The 16,206-nt window shown below is 44.6% G+C and overlaps 1 protein-coding gene across 1 annotated transcript in view; it reads right to left on the reverse strand.

Moving 5' to 3' along the window:
* Positions 1 to 16,206, reverse strand: part of FN1 (fibronectin 1) — a 53,329-nt gene that overhangs the window by 18,135 nt on the left and 18,988 nt on the right. Inside the window, 11 exon segments of the mRNA XM_029959561.1 lie at positions 378 to 467; positions 1,739 to 1,921; positions 5,527 to 5,718; positions 6,406 to 6,492; positions 6,742 to 6,910; positions 7,247 to 7,341; positions 8,906 to 9,172; positions 11,998 to 12,270; positions 13,608 to 13,802; positions 14,342 to 14,431; positions 14,549 to 14,677. Of these exon segments, the coding sequence (XP_029815421.1) occupies positions 378 to 467; positions 1,739 to 1,921; positions 5,527 to 5,718; positions 6,406 to 6,492; positions 6,742 to 6,910; positions 7,247 to 7,341; positions 8,906 to 9,172; positions 11,998 to 12,270; positions 13,608 to 13,802; positions 14,342 to 14,431; positions 14,549 to 14,677 (1,770 nt within the window).

The following is a 16,206-nucleotide window of genomic DNA, read 5'->3' on the forward strand; positions in this document are numbered from 1 at the left end:
AAAAGCGTGTGTGGCACACACAGACAACACTGTGAAAAACAATGCACATGACCAGCAAAGTCTGCTACACAGTTATGGAACAAGACAGACTCGGTGACAGATACAACATGCTCTGCCTGGGCTTCTTCTCAGGGTACATTCACACCAGGGTCTACAATTTAAAAAACAATGGCAGTTATGGCTCTCAGATAGAAAACACAGAATTTCCTAGTGTTCCCCAAGATGTGCATCTGCACTGCTTTTGATGATTATCATTTGATGATCATCTAGCTGATGACCCATCAACAAGGTGGCAACACACAAAAGAGAGCTAAGAAGTCCCATTAATGAATTCTTAAAGGATGACATTAAGGATGTCCTGGGATGCATCCAAGTACCTGTTTTCTGGATTCCATAGAGAGGTGCACTCTCATGTTGCTCAGAAACACTGTAGACTCTCACCAGATACTCAGTACCAGGGAGCAGGTCTGTGGAATTTAAGAACAGGGATTTAGACATATTTCTTTGCTAATAACTACAAGTTGTTCAAACTACACAATTTTAACTGTATTTCTTAAGAGAGGTAATCAGGTTTTGCTTGATGGAAGATCTGAGCCTCCAGGCCAGTCAAAAATTTAAGCCAGTTATTTTTTTTGGTATTACAGTTGCCTGCAATGCTTTAGCCTGAGGGAGCATGGAATTCTGTATCATTGCTTCATCAGTTTGTGGAGACTGACTAGAAGCAACTTGTTTTCTACAAGATCCCATCTAGTTATCTTGTAGTTTAGTTATGCACCAGGCCAAAGCTTCAGCTGATATAAACTGGAATAGGGCCAAGGATTTTCAACACAGCTACTGGAACTCAGATGAACTCCAGATTTGGTCTCTTATTCTGAAAGTGGGTATTGTCTCTTGCTCAACCAACCTGATTCCAGGGCAAAGAAAAAAAAAAAAAGCCCAACTTTAAATACAACCAAAAATTAATGTCAGCTTTTTGAAAATGCCCGTGGTTTGTCGTCATGTCCTGTAAGGTTCCAAGCAATATGTATTTTCTGGTCTGAGCATACAAAGCCAAAAGGAGCAATGACCTTTTGCACATTCTGATCATCTCCCTGAACCTCTGCACGTCCTTGGCAAACCAGGTGAATAATATGTATTTACTCTTAATACCTAACCAGGCTGCAAATCAATGCAATTGCCCAATAGCCTGATTCATCACTGTCCTTGGATTGATAGGAAAAAGCTTTCCTGTGGTTTGGCTTTAACCTGAGTAAAGCAAGAGGCCAAAGCCCATTTAGTGTGAGTTTGTATGAGGCTACTCGAGACATCGGCTTAGACCAGCTGAGAATTTGGCCAGCTACACTTAGAGTAAGCAACTTTTCTTTTGCCTCCTCTTGTGTCATGTGGACCTTCACTCTCTACAACTCCTTGAAAGGAGGGGATAGCAAGGTGGGGGTTGGTCTCTTCTCCCAGGTAACAATACACAAGAAGAAAAGGCCTCAAGTCGCACCAGGGGAGGTCAAAGTTAGATATTAGGAAAAATTTCTTCACAGAAAGGTTGGTCAGGTGTGGAGTCACCATCCCTGGCAGTGTTCAGGGGTGTGTGGATATGGCACTTGGGGACACGGCTTGGTGGTGAGCATGGTGATGTTGGGTTCATGGTTTGACTCAATGGGGTCTTTCCCAGCCCTAAAAATTCTATGCTTTTATGAAAAGAGGCCTCTTATATTTGTTTGACTTACGTAGGTAACCCACTTACTTGTTAAGATCACCATGTTGTCTGAGGGTGAAACTGTCACTTCTGCAACGTCATCCTCCTTCTTGGCGGGTGAGTAGCGCACCAGGAAACTGCTCAGCACGATGGAAGTCGGGGGAGTCCAAGTCACTCTCATGGTATCAGGCCCCACGTTAGTGAAGCGGAGATCAGTGGGAGGAGGCACAGCTACACAGCAAAGAACAGATCTAGCTCAGTCCTCTGATTCATAACAGTTGATCAAGATGCACGTTCAGGGAATCACCACAGAAAGTATCTCATGCACAACAGACTACTGACTACTGCACCAGACTCATGCAGACAGACTTCTAGACTACACTTGGTTCCACTATGGTTAAGAGAAAAATGTGTCTGTACTACTGTCAGGCCGCTTTAACCTCTTGGCAATTCCTGATACCTTAAATATACCCCATGGGGCTAATTTGAAAACAAGGTAGCAAGTTTCAGTAATGTGCTTCTAGCAGCTGGATTTCATATCACAGATGTGGTGCCAAGAGAGGTTTAAAGTTGCCATACAGCAGCTTACAGATGGAAAAGTAATCTCATCTAGAATCCATACATGCACACACAGGAGAGGAGAGGGTATATCACTAATTTCCTATGACTCTACTTCTACTTGTGTTGAAGGATTTACAGCCTCAGGAATTTCAAACACATCAGGATTTCATGCAAGAACCAGTTTCCAGCTTGCCCTCTGCTCATGCACTATAGAGACCCTTGACAGTGTGGCACGGCTGTCACTGGCATGTCTTCAGGGAGTGGTGTCCATCTGCACCCCTTGGGGCATTGTGGAAAGAGTGAGGCCACTACAGAAATGGACTGCTGGAAGCCCAGACAGCTGGAGGGTGTGTCTGCTGATCTGCTCTGCCCTTTGGCACTCTTATTTTGGGGAATCGCAGTTTTAAAGGTTGGTGAACACACACAGGCTCCATTCCAGCTGGATCTTGGAAATCTGAAGAGCAGAAGGTGAATGAGCCTGGCAAGTCTGCAGCCATTCATGGGATTGAAATGCCTCAAATTCAGAAACTGAGCAGCACATACCCATCCCCAGCTGCCGTTTGGAGAAAGCAGCGAGCTGCGTCTGTCTGGCATCCCCACAGCGAGTGGCTCAACTCCTCTTTTGACAAAGCCCCACCATCCCAACAGCCAGTGCCAGCAGGGAACACCGCCCACGTCCCAAAACATGGAAGTTTTCAAGATTCACCCGTTTGCTGTGTCAGAGTGGTGGGGGCGCTCTCTCCGCCATTAATGAGTGTGATTACACTGATGTCGTAATCAATGCCCGGCTCCAGGCCTGTCACTGTGTAGTATCCTACTGAGGAGTCCACAAAATCTTCAAAAATAGGGACACTCTCTCCTGCTGCAACTACTGTGATGCGGTACCCGATAATGGTGGAGGCATTTAACGGGGTCCACCTCAGGCCGATGCTCGAGTCAGTTATGTCAACAAAGCTTAGGTCAGTGAGTTGGGGCACCTCTAATGAGTTAAAGAGCAAATGGGAAAGGCAGAGACACACAGAGGCAAAGAAAGACAAGGGAGAAAAAAGCAGTGTTCATCACTATTAACATTGACAGACCTTTGGAAGCAATTGAGGTGATATGCAGAATTTCTCTTGGGGGGGGAAAGGAGGATTTCTGGTGGGCTTTTAGGTTTTGGTGGTTTCGCTTTTTCCTTTTTTCATTTTGTCTTTTAATATTTACCCTTCAATGCAGTCTCCAGCTGCTTCCCTGGGCAAACCCTCAGATAATGTGCTTCCACTTTACAGAGATAACAATTTTCCAAAAGCCCTACAAGAGGCACTTAACTTGCAACAAATCTACTTTGAGCAATGATGAGCCATAAAGACCCAGCATTTTCTGATGAAAATAGAAACACAAAAAATATAGCCCCCTCCCTTTTTTTTTTTAAAGGTAGACTACGAGAGATCAAAGTCTATTAATATATAAATAAAACAACAACTCTGAAATAATAGTTGATTGACCCTCTAGAATTCTTGTCTTTTTCAAATGGTGAGTCTAACTTTTATCACTGGGGTCATAAAAATATCAACTTATTTGAAGGGGCTAAATCAGACTAAACCCTCAGCTAGGGAGAACCATCAAAGTTTCAGGGTAGATCATCCACTGTCTGAACCACTTACACTGGACTTGGAAAGAAAGCCTCAAACTCCTGTAATGGCTTGAGGATCTGGCTCAGAATTCCTCAAGTTCTACTTACCACTACCTGCTGCAATATCTGTGCTAAAAACAGATGATAGTGAACAGTGAGTAATAAAATACTTTCTTGGAAAGATGGTAAAATGGTTAAAAATGACCTTTAGACGATAAGAATCCTGTCAGTGACAACATCTCCATATTCAGAGGTTATGCCCAGCACATGCTGTGGCCAAGTGCCTGATATTGTTGGCTAAAGTGTTGAAAATCTCAGATCTGAGCCATTCAATAAGGATGCTCTTTAATTACCTTCCAGATACTGCCTAAATTTCTGTAGGGAAAACAAGCACAGCTGTGACTGTTTCCTCTATTGATATTACTATTATTAAAAGTGCTCATTTCCTGCATGTTAGGACCAACAGAACTGGGCAGGGAATTGGGCAGATGCATCTTTAATTGACAATGGCCAAACCCTCAGTTGCTCAAGTCAGAACATTGGTATTGATTTAAGCCACAGGATTTGGCTGTGTAACTTTAGCAAGGTGACCCTGTGGGAACTAATGGATGCTTTTCCTCAGGATCAGACACCAGTAGGTGAGTCAAAGATGCAGGACTTGGTATCCATCCTGTTGGATCATTTCAAGTTAGTTTGAAAAGGAATTATGAGACAGAAATATTGTTTTAATTGTATTGGTTATGTTCTATTTTAATGTCCTGCAAGGAAAATACTTATTTTACAGAATCAATGCAAAAAAATGCCAGTTTTCTGTAAGATCATGGTTTATCCACATGGAATGCATGTACCATATCACCTTTAAAGAGTGCTAAAAGCCAGAGACATACATTTTTAGCTTTCCCCCACCAGAAGATGGTGAAGGGCTAAAACTATTACTGCTTTAATTATGATGTATCACAGTATTAGTTCCCCCCTGGGGAGCACACAGCACTTCAGTGAAGCGTGGAAATTTTAAAGCAGTGTTATAAGAGCAAGCAAACACAGTAGCTGGCATCATTTCAGGGCTGAGCACAAACAAAAACACACAAAGCCCCTCACACAGGAAAATGACATGAAACCATTTGGGGAGATGCATTTTGCTACTATGGCTACAAAGGTGGTTTCTGCAGTCATCCCAGCACACCATGTGAGGTGGCACACACCACTCTGTGTCCCAGAAGTGCTACAGTGATGGACCTTTCAATCCTGGCTTTCCTCTCCATTGTGCTCAAGTGATTTTCTGTCACTATTGCTGCCAGAATTTCTCCTGTGCTTGCTTCCCACTCTGATCACCTACTTACTGTTCTCATCAGCTGTGCTCCAGATGCTGGGGCACTTCAGAGCTAAGTCAAGTTTCTGCTGCTCTCCAGCTCAGTGTAAGGATACACCAGATCCACCTCTTTGCCACCACCCTGTGACAGACAACCTAGGCTGCCCATGTAGAGAAGTAGAGGGGTGTAAGAACTGCTCTGTCACATGTTGGTACTTGGCTATTCTGCTTCTTGAGACTAAATGTAAAGCCCAAGCCCTCTGTCATCAGGCTAGGAGGAGTTGTGCATGCAGAGCTCTTGCGCTCAGCCACTGGACTTTGAGTAGCTAAACCTGCTGCTCATCCTTTCCTTACCTGGAGTGATGGTTTCAGAGATGGGGACACTCTCCTGGTCATCCTTGACTGAGTAGACACTGACATTGTACTCCACACCAGGGTTCAGGTTTTCAAAGGTGCAGGTGGTCTGATCTGCACCCACGACCTCCTCCAAGGTAGAGCCCTGCTGCCCGTTGGTGGGAGTGGTGGTCACACGGTACCCACTGATGCCTGAAACACAGAGAGGCCAGTGTGCAGTGACCTCCTGCTGAGCTCATTTGCATCAGGGCTCAGCACGACTGAGGCAAACACGTGACATTTTACAAGTAATTTTGCCACCCTGAGCCCAGCAGGCAAGAGGTTGCTTTGTCAGGCACCCCAAAATGAGCTTCCCAGGAGGCAGCCATGCCATTCTCACAGCATTTCAACTCCTCAGCAAACTGAAAGTCTCATGACTCATCAAGAAAAGGTTCAGCTACAGACAGAGAGGGGTTTTAAAAAGCTTTCAATCCTCCATTTGTGGAAGTCAATTGTACAGCTCCCATCAGCTACTGTGGGAGAAGAGTTTACCCTGAACACTGTCAGAACTTCCATACTTACTCTCAATAACACAAACTCATCTGTCACTTCCAAAATCTTTGTGGTACATTTCACTTTCCTTCCCTTGGGCTATTTTTAAACCCCTGGGGATATTTGAAGAGATCCTTCAAATCCTTAAAACAACTGAAATATCTGAACACATTCAAACTCCAAAATAATAAGTTACTGTCAGTGCAAAATGCTAATATCTAGAAGTATGTACAGTTTTCCTTAAATTCTTCAACAACACATTTTCCATTGAAGTCTCCTTACTGAACAGAGGAAGTGTTACCATTCTGCTACAACAGATTTGAGCATAGTGTGAGTTCACACAGTTACCTGGAGATGTGCTTCTATCCCAAGAGACAATCAGGATCCCGGTATCAGGACTGGACTTCAGGCGCAGTCTGGTTGGTGGAGCCAGTGCTGCAAGTGTTCAGACAGACAGGTCAGTGGCACACTGGGAATCACACCAGCTGCCTCAGCACCCCTTCTCCCCACATTACACCCTCACCCTTCGGAATTAGCTACAAATGTTCTCCTGAAGTTGTGGTCCTGCACGGCATGAGACAGTGCTACCACAACAGGAGGAAATGACTCCCATAAGACGGCCCGGGGAGCGCAGGGGAAGCAAGTGGAAGAGGGAGTAATGGTGGAAAAGCAAGTGTTCCGTACGTGTGGTCACTCTGCGGACGATGGGGGTCTCCCTCTCCTGGCCGTCCATCAGCACCGTGAGGCTGTAGGTGTATTCCACCCCGGGGGTCAGCCCGGAGATGACGATGCTGCCGGAGTCCGAGATCACCTCCCGCGGAGCCTCCCCGCCCTGGCTTGGGCGCACCCCCAGCTGCAGGGAAGCAACGTTTGCTTTTCAGTCTCAAATGCTCCTATCCCAGCTAACCATTAGCATCCTGACTTATCATCCCACACGAGCATCGTGGGCCCTAAAGCCACACACCAGCTGTTAATCCTGTAACGTGTGTTTCAGATGAACTTCACCTGAAGCCCCGTGATTGCACTGACCTCTGTCACCTAAACCCACACCATGTAAGCAGCAGGTCTTTTGCACCCCTTTCCCTTGTGCTCCAATCTTCACTGCAGTCCATAGGAAACTGCTTCAATCCGCCCTCCCCGCTACAATGAAGCAAGAGGAAAAAGAAACACAGGCCTTAGTTTCTCCTACCTTGAAACCAATCCTTGGGGCAGGTGTCCAGGTGATGACTATGGAAGTCTCAGTCACTTCTGTATTAAAAGGAGGAACAGAGCCAGCAGGCTGATCTGTGAAGGGAATTGGCAGAGTTGAAGTCTACATGCTATGATGGCTCAAAACAGTCAGAAAACCTGACTTACAGCAGCCCAAAGAGCTGGGGTATGTAATGATTGCTGAATTACAACACTTCTGAAAATCCAGGGATTTGAGAAGGATCTGACAGGTTATTTTTGTCTGCTGCTGGGCTTGATAGACATGGTATGCAAGTGGTCTGATCATAGGGACTGCTTTTGTTCCTGAGGAAAACGAAAATACTGAACTGGTTCTCATGATCCTCTATGCATCCAACCCCAAGAATTTGGGGATTATTGGTTTTTTTGGCACAATACATAAAGTGTTCCTAAAAAAATAGCTTTTTTTTCCCTTCACCCCCCATTTGCCTTCCAATCAGCAGAACCCTACACCCTTGTCTGCCAGCCAGCTGTCCCAGCAAGGACCATCCTAACCCTCACCAACATCTTCAGCTCTTTTGAAGTCAGCAGAAAGGGAGCTCAGAGTCAGGCTGAGGCATCTGTGGTCTCATTGATATCTGTCAGGAGCATCACATGGAATCCAAAGCCTTTGTGTATCCCAGAATCAGCCTAAATAACACCACTGAGTTTAGTCTGAAATGACCTTGTTCTTAGTGAAAAGACTTGGTTGATTAATTTACAGTCTTGAACTGGACTGATTTCATTCAGACAAGCCAGAATTTGAAGGTAATATTAACTTAAGATACCAAATCATATCCTAATAGAGAAATATCTCTAGATAAGACTGACTGTCAGCAAAAAGTATCTTGCCAATGTCAACAGTGTTATTCTGATTCAAAGTTTGAACCCTTATTTTTAGTTTCACATTGTTCTAAAAGAAACCACATTCTCTTTTGAAAAAAGGATGTGGTTCTGGGCTTGGATGGCTTTGAATTTTGTTAGTTTATACGATGGCATCGTCATTATTTAAACATTGAATCTATTTGTTCTTTCTAGAAGTATGTGTGGGTTCTTATAGGACTTCCTTTCCTCCCTGAATTTGCTCAATATTTCTTCCAAGCCAGCAGCACATGTACAGATGACTGAAATGTAAAAAAAATAAAAATAAAAAAATAAAAGGATAGAATGCCATGTTTGTGCCAGTTTGAGTAACTGCAGTTGAGCTGCCTTAGATGGTATGGTTGGGCTTGAGAAATGTCTGCTTTCAGCTTTATACAAATGACAGACTAATTATTCCTTGCCCATTTTAAGGGAGCTGTATGCTTTCCTTAACTCATCATGCCAAAAATTAAACAGTTAGAAAGAGCAAGTAAAATTCAATTTCTTTGACATTCAGCTAAATAAAAACTGAGGTACTAGTAGTTTTCCCTTTTTTTAATATAATCAGGAAAGCCAAAATATATTTTACTAAAAGCTTTTTGATGCAAATAACTCTTTTTCCTGCCAACTAGTTCAGAAAGAAGAATAAGGACTATTTCCCAAGCTGTTGTGCTGGAATGCTACTTCAAAAGGCTGCTTCTGTAAACCAATTCACAATAATAGCTGCTTTGAGCACAAGTTTTGAAGAAGGGCCATGGCATTACGTGTGTGTGTCACTCACAAGTTGTGAAGACTCCAGTCGCTCTGTCGCTTTGCAGGTCATCTTTAACTGCCACGAGGTACACGGTGTACTCGGTGCCAGGCTGCAGGTTCCTCAGGAGGTACTTGCTGGCAGAGGGTCCCACGTTGTAGGTCCTTGGCTGCCCTCCCCTCGTGGGACCTGCCGTCAGCCGGTAGCCCGTGATCACCGCCCGGGGCCGGGTCCACAGCACCAACACCGAGTGCTCCGTGGTGTTCAGGAACCTCAGGTTGGTGGGGGCATCAAGCTCTGGGGAAGGAAAAGAGGAACATCCCTCAGCTTTCCAGCTGGATCTCTACTTCACCCCCACTTCCAAAGCACGTCCACTCCCACGCACAAACCGCGGGGGTACAAGGAGGTTGGTGAGCCTGTGTTTGTGACTCACTGTGTGAGGGCAATAGGAGGGAACAGGGAAGGTGGGGACCTTGGGAGAGCTGGAAATGGAAGTGAAAGGACTCTATCCATGCCTCAATGCCAGCCAGTAACTCAGTGGGCCAGGCAGACCTGAGCATTCTGGGTTGCACTGGTTTGGGTCACTGCCATCCATGGCATCCCATGGGGAAGGCAGGCTGAGGAAAGACAGATGAACCCAAGCACACTTAGGAATTTCAGTAGTTTCTCATGAATGCTGAGCATTTTTTTAAAAATCAGCTCAGTTTAGACTTGTCAGCATAAGCACAGAAACCTAACTTTAGCCCTTTTCCATGAAAAAGATTTATTCTTTTAAACCCTTGCCCAGTCCTGTCGAAATCCCTTCCCAAAATAAACCACCCCTACTTTGTCATTTGAATGTCAAAATAAGTAATAGTCAGCAACTTCTTGCAGAAAACCAGTTCCTAGATCTACACAAAAACAACCACCCTGTGGAACTGAGCAAACAACAATTCCAAGCATGCTCATCTCTCCCATGGGACTCAGGGAACAGCTCTTACCAGGTTTCCTCCCCTTTTTATCACTGCCCCCGGGAAGCTGCTGAAGCTGGTAACCCACAGAACTATGTACACAAGAGGCTGATGCAGCAGAGCTCCATCAGCACCACTCTGGAGCCCAGTGACTGGCAGATGTCACTACCTTTGGCTGTGACAAGATGAGGCTCAGAAGGGAAAAACACCCAAGTAATTTGCCCCCACAGCAGGCAGGGTAGCACTGGCTGCAGCAAGGGATTTATGGTGTCCACATGGCAAGTTTTTCCACCTTTTCTACGTTCCAATCATATGCTGAAATTAAGAGCAGTGAGAAGAGGTTTCATCAATGCTCTTTTTTGATGGCAAATGCTTTTTTTTCTCTTCCAGAAGAGATAACATTTTGGGGATAAAAATTAATGTTTTCATCACTCTCTCAGTGGAGAGCAGTTTTTGTCCTTTTCGTTTTCTCCCCAGTTGTTTTCTCCAGGGAGGGCAAAGGAAGAGAGGACTTTTTTCTTCCACTATTTGAAAAAAACAAGGGAAATAGTTCTGAAAGAACAAGATGAGTGTGATACTCCTTAGGCCCATCTCTAGGTACTTAGATCTGTGCTAAGTCTCATCTATCAAGGATTGTATCTTCCCCCAGTGTGCAGCCTAAAGCCAGTTCCTTTCTGGACAGTTTAATTTGCCAGCTCTATCAGGCTTTTATCACTTCCTCTCCCCATAGTAAGGGAAAATGAGGAAGATTAAAAAGCCACACACACTCCGAGTTTATTTGTAGACTTTTTTCAACAGAAGGCCAAAAAGAGAATCACATTTACACCGTGGGAAGAGACTTCTGCTGCAGGGTTTTCCTTGGGAACCCTGAATGATTTCTGTTTCCCAGGACTTTCGATTACAGGATGCAATTTATGTGAATACTTTCTGAACTGTGGTTTAGGCAAAGCCGTTAAGCGGATGATCACAGCCTATGGAAAATGATCCCAGACATTTGTAACTAGCCCTGTGCTGTCTGAATTAAATGTCTCTCAGGTACACCTCTGTGTGGACTTTCAGAGGGGCTCTACACATCACCAAGGCTCCTCAAAACAGCCACAAAAAATTACAGATCCAACTGGGAACTGAGCCCTTCTTGTTCTAAACGCTTCCAAGGGAGTTCAGATTCTTAACTCACATCCTTGCTTCTGAAAGCCTTGATTGAAAGAGGAGGGAGAGTGTTCACACCATCTGTGTTACACTGAGATTAGATACCTATGTCAAAGGACAAACATAAGGATCCCTTTCTCCTTGCATAGCCAAGGGAAAGGTACTATTCATGGCTCATAACTTAACGGATATAAGGAAAGGATACTTTTCAAAGAGCATGGCTATATTCACAGATTATCCCATTTCCTTCCCTTCCCTCTCATCCTTGTAAGAGTCAGGCTAGGTCTGCCAAACTTTCTCTCATTTACTGAAAAGTGTCAGAACAGCAGCACATGCACATAGCTGAATTTTGGTTCTTTGAATAAAGCAATCCAGTCAAAGAACACCATAAACACTGAGTCACCCTTCTATTGCCCAATAAATAAGATCTGTTCAAATGAACCGTGGCCCAGGTTCTGTCTGATCGACTCCTTTTGGATCAAAAGGAGCCCAAACCCAGACTAAACTTTCCCTTTCATCTGAAAATCTCCATCTTCCTTGCCTGTGCAGGCAGAAGTGCTACTGCTGAGAGTGGAGCCAGATAGGTACATAGCTGTCAGAAGGGAGATAGGGATTTTCAGAGCAATCTCAGCAAGGCTCCTCAGCCATGCTGAAATCTGCCCTAAGGTATCCGCACACAGAAAAAAATAAAATTATAAAAATCACAGGCTGTGATCTATGCTGTAAAAGAACTGCAGGGCCCATCAATTCTCAGTCAGTAATAAAAAAGTTGAATTCCAGCCATACGAAATGGTTTTAAAGCGCCATGAGAGTTAAACTCCATTGGAAAGCCCTGGAGGAGGATAAATCTGCTGAAGAGATCATTGTTAGACTGACTGAATTCCCAGCCCTGTCATCCTACTTCTGGGATACCTCCTGGGCTATAACTGTTGCACTTCAAGTGCTCTGTTTATACATTTCTCTAAGCGACAGACAAATACGCACTTCAAAAGGCTGATAAAAGCACAAAGGAAAGACACTTACTGGTGGTTTGCTGCCCAGTCAAAGGTTTGCTCTCCCTGCCCTGGCTCACAGCAAAGATCTTAAAGAGGTAAGTGGTTCCTGGGAGCAGGTCAATGACTTCAGCAAAAGAGCTCCTGGTGATGGGCAGTCTCTGGCCGTGCTGGCCGGGCCGGTTGACAGGGATCACCTCCACTCGGTAGCCGGACACTTGGCTCTGCGGGGGGGTCCACATGATGGTGATCTTGATGTCAGAAACCTCCACAAACTGCAGATCTCTGGGGGAAGGAACTTCACCTGAAAAAAGAGGGATAGAACAGTGTCATAGGGAGTCAGTCCTTAGCCATTAGCAGAAGAAGCTACAGGTTTCCATGGAAGGCAGAAAAGTTAATTTTGATTGAACAATGGCTAGCCAAAGAATATTTACCAAACTGAGAAGGTGTGGTAACCTTACTGTAAACATGTCTACACACATTCCCAGACAATGTTCAAGCTGATGACAATTCCAAAGGTCACTACTTAGTTGTATTTTATGCCTTCATTCACAGAATGTACCTTGCTGTGACAGAAAGAGGAGTCAAAGACCAGAAGTAATATGCTACAGAACTTCAAGTATGTGCAGAACCAAAGCTCGAGGGGAAAAAAAAAATACTGCAGGGACTGGAAACAGTTACCTCCTTTTCAAATTAAAAGAGAGGGTTTTCAAAACCCACAGCATTTTCTGAGTGTCTATAATTAACTTAAAATCCATCTTTTATAATTAACAAATACAGGGGCTGATCTGGCCTTACTGTAGTCAGACAAAATGCAGTTCCCTCTGTGATGGTCCCCAGTACTGCACCCTTGAATTTTTATGCTTAGATTAAGTTTCTTCAGATTAGGACTGATACTGCTCTAAGGTTAACCAATGCACATTTGTGGAAGACACAGATGCCAAACCATAAAACCATTGAGCTGAGTTCATTCCTGGTAAATTCCCATTTGAAAACACATGCTTCCAACTTGCAGGACCATCAAATTCCACTGCTTACCACATCAGATCCCATTCTTTCACTATTCTTGCTTTTGGTTTGGCTATTCAGTCCAACTGGATACTTAGAGAACCCCAAAACCACTACTTTTTGAAACAGTGAGTGCCTGTAGTTGAGATTGTATGGTGTTGTTTTGGCACATCACTCAATGCTGAGGAATCTCCCATCCTCACTCACAGCAATGGAAAATAATGGATAGGACAGAAAGGAGAAGGATAAGTCAGGTGAGTTATTGGAATTTGTGTTGTGGTGTCCCAGTACATAACCTTGGATATCTGCAGGCCAAGTACTGAGGCAAAATGATACCCCAGGCTCTTCAGATGATCTCTTGGCAGAATTCCCCCTAAGATAACTTGGGAAACTGATCTCTTTTCTGCAGACAATGCAAGACCTGCCTGCAGTCTAATCCCTAGGAATTACAACCCTACTGATGCACAGTGGGGGGCTGTGTTAATAAGGAGTATGGATTTACTATAAAACTTCAATACCAGTGGAATTTACAATGAAAAAACACGAGGACAAACACATAATTGAGTTCACTTAAGCATTCATTTAGCTGCCAACAGAAAACTCAGTGTCTGATCTCCAGAACACAGGCATTACCTGTGCGTGGGACACCTGTGGTCTCCTGCTGGATGAAGATGGGAGTGCTCTCCTGGTTTTCCTCCACGGCATAGATGCTGATGTTGTACTGAACTCCCGGCATCAGGTCACTGAGCGTCACAGAGGTTGCAGTGTCGGGCAGGTTGAGCTCTGTGCTGCTGCCTTCCACAGAGGGGGTGTAGATAATTCTGTAGCCTAAAGCAAGAGAAATTGTAGTCCTCAGCACAATCAGTAAGCCAGCACAAAGAGTGCTGGAAATGAGGGCTAAACTGATCTCCCTACTGAGGTTTGATAAAAGCAGTCCTCAACTTCAGCAGGACCTGTGGCTTGTCCATGCTCACATCCCATCTACAGACCACACACTCATAACACCTTCCAAAGCATAATCTGACCTGGGTTAGGATATTTCTGAGGTTTAACATGTCAATTTAGGTCTGTACAGTTCTCATGCTTCCTATGGGATCTGGATGACAGATACAGATAGAAGGTCATGGGGTTTGCTTTTATTTAACACAAGTCCAGAAGGAATTATGTTGTATCCAGCCTCCTGAATTGCTTGATTCAGACACTGAAACCCAGCAAATGCTGAACTGCCCATGTGCTTTCCAGCTGGTCTCAGACTGGGCAGAATTCTGCACCAGCCCTTTGTCCCAGAGTTATACTTCAGTTTCTTTTCTACCTACATTTCAGATTCTACCAATAACGCAAAACAGGTGCACTCCAGTGGGACCAACCTGTGATGGGAGCCTGTGGTCTGCTCCAGCTGATGACAATTGATGTGTCATCCACACTTTCCACTGTGTGATCGGGAGGTGCATCGGGAGCTGTTTAAGGGAATAAACAGAGGAGAACAGCAAGTGTGAGGATAAGAGATAATGAAACATCATTGAGCAAACAGTGAAAACAGCTTTCAAAGTGCAGCAACATCCACCCACACATACCTGTAGTCTGTGAAGTAGACAGGATCAGATTCTGCTCTCCTTCTTCAGAGATCTGATAGACGTTAACAATGTACTTGCGACCAGGAAGCAAGTCGGGGATGTTGACAGAAGTGGCTGTGCTTGGAAGATCTAAGGAAGGCAGGAAAGAAAAATTTGCCTTAGCAATTCCATCTTCTTGCTTTCTCTCCAAATTAAATAATTGAGACCTCTGTTCTAATCTGGGCTGAATCACAGTCTTCCTGCAATAAAACAGCAGTTGTTCTGCACTGTGTCTTTGGTTCACCTCAGAAAAGCTGTGTGGAGAGTTGGGACAAGTCTCCTTACTCAGCAAGCAGCCACCACCTAGGACAGCAAGGCTTGATGTGTGACACGGCAGGGCAACTGGAGCAGCAGCCCCCTGCACACTGCTGGCACACAGCCATCTCAGCTGAGTACTCACTTCATACCCTGCCTGGTGTATTTTCAGTACAGAAATGTATGGAAAAACTTTCACATGAATAGGTTATGTGGAAAGACTGACTCATGAGCAAAGAAGAATGATATTATGAGAGCTGGTGAACTTCGCTCCCCGCTCCCTTCTCCCAGATGTCCACCTACGTGCCAGATGTAAAAATTCCCCATGAAGCAGCTCCTCACTGGCCAGACTGAAGCCAAGCATCTTAAGGGAAACTGGGAATTGCCTTTCAATTTGCCTGTAAACCTCTGTCTGTAGACAGATGAGCTCAGGAGCTGCTTCACAGCACAGCTCAGCTGTCTGGGCAGACAAGAAAGGTGGTGACAGCGCTGGCAGTCCCCATGTGAGCCAATTCTGCTCAGGAGTCCAAGCCTGAGGCTTCAGGGGAGCAACAGTCCAGGGAGAATTTTTAGGTCAGGGGATTACTGTTCTTTTTCTCACGTTGCTCTTCTGTCTCACTCATATCCCAATACCCATTATAACCTCAAATCCTTGTGAGATATTGCTATTACCATTGTTAAGACAGGAAAGTAGGAAAAAAGTTAAGATGAAATTACATGTGTTGACACAGGCTGCACAGTAGATATCGGAAAAAGGATTTCAATTCCTAGATCTGAGTCCAGTGACTTTAACCACCTTCCCAGCTCAGCTACACTGTCACATTATCAAAGATGAGGAAGATCAATCCAAAGAAAACAACTGATAGAGCAGACTGGAACAGACATCCATGAGACAACAAGCAGCCAAGAGGAGGCATTTGGGAAAGATTTCTCTGACCATTCTGGTGGAAGGAAAAAGGTATGGCAAAGGAAATTATCCAGGAGGCAGGTTCAGAAAACAGATTTGGTTCTCTTCTCATCTGCACTGCTGCTCACTTCAGGATGCTTTGGGAGCCAGTAACTCTACATGATTTCAAAATGAAAAAAGCCTGGACAAATTCATGGAGCTGAAAAAATAAATATATCTACCCACAGTTATTGCCAATCCACCTCTCCTAGCTCAGAGAGTTTTCCTTTGCAGGATCCTGGGACAGTATTCTGAGAGGGCTTTGCTCTATACTTGCCTTGTTCTCCTCCAGCCATTGATGGAGAGAGGACAATGAACTGAGTGAGTTTTTAATCTGAGCTGGTGCTGCCACTCCCGTATCCTAATGGAATCATTTGAAAGACAGCAAGATGCTCACTGTTTACACCAGCTGTACTGA

This window comes from Manacus vitellinus, unplaced genomic scaffold (assembly GCF_001715985.3).
Source record: "Manacus vitellinus isolate BGI_N305 unplaced genomic scaffold, ASM171598v3 scaffold_20_pilon, whole genome shotgun sequence".
NCBI classification, from domain to species: domain Eukaryota; kingdom Metazoa; phylum Chordata; class Aves; order Passeriformes; family Pipridae; genus Manacus; species Manacus vitellinus.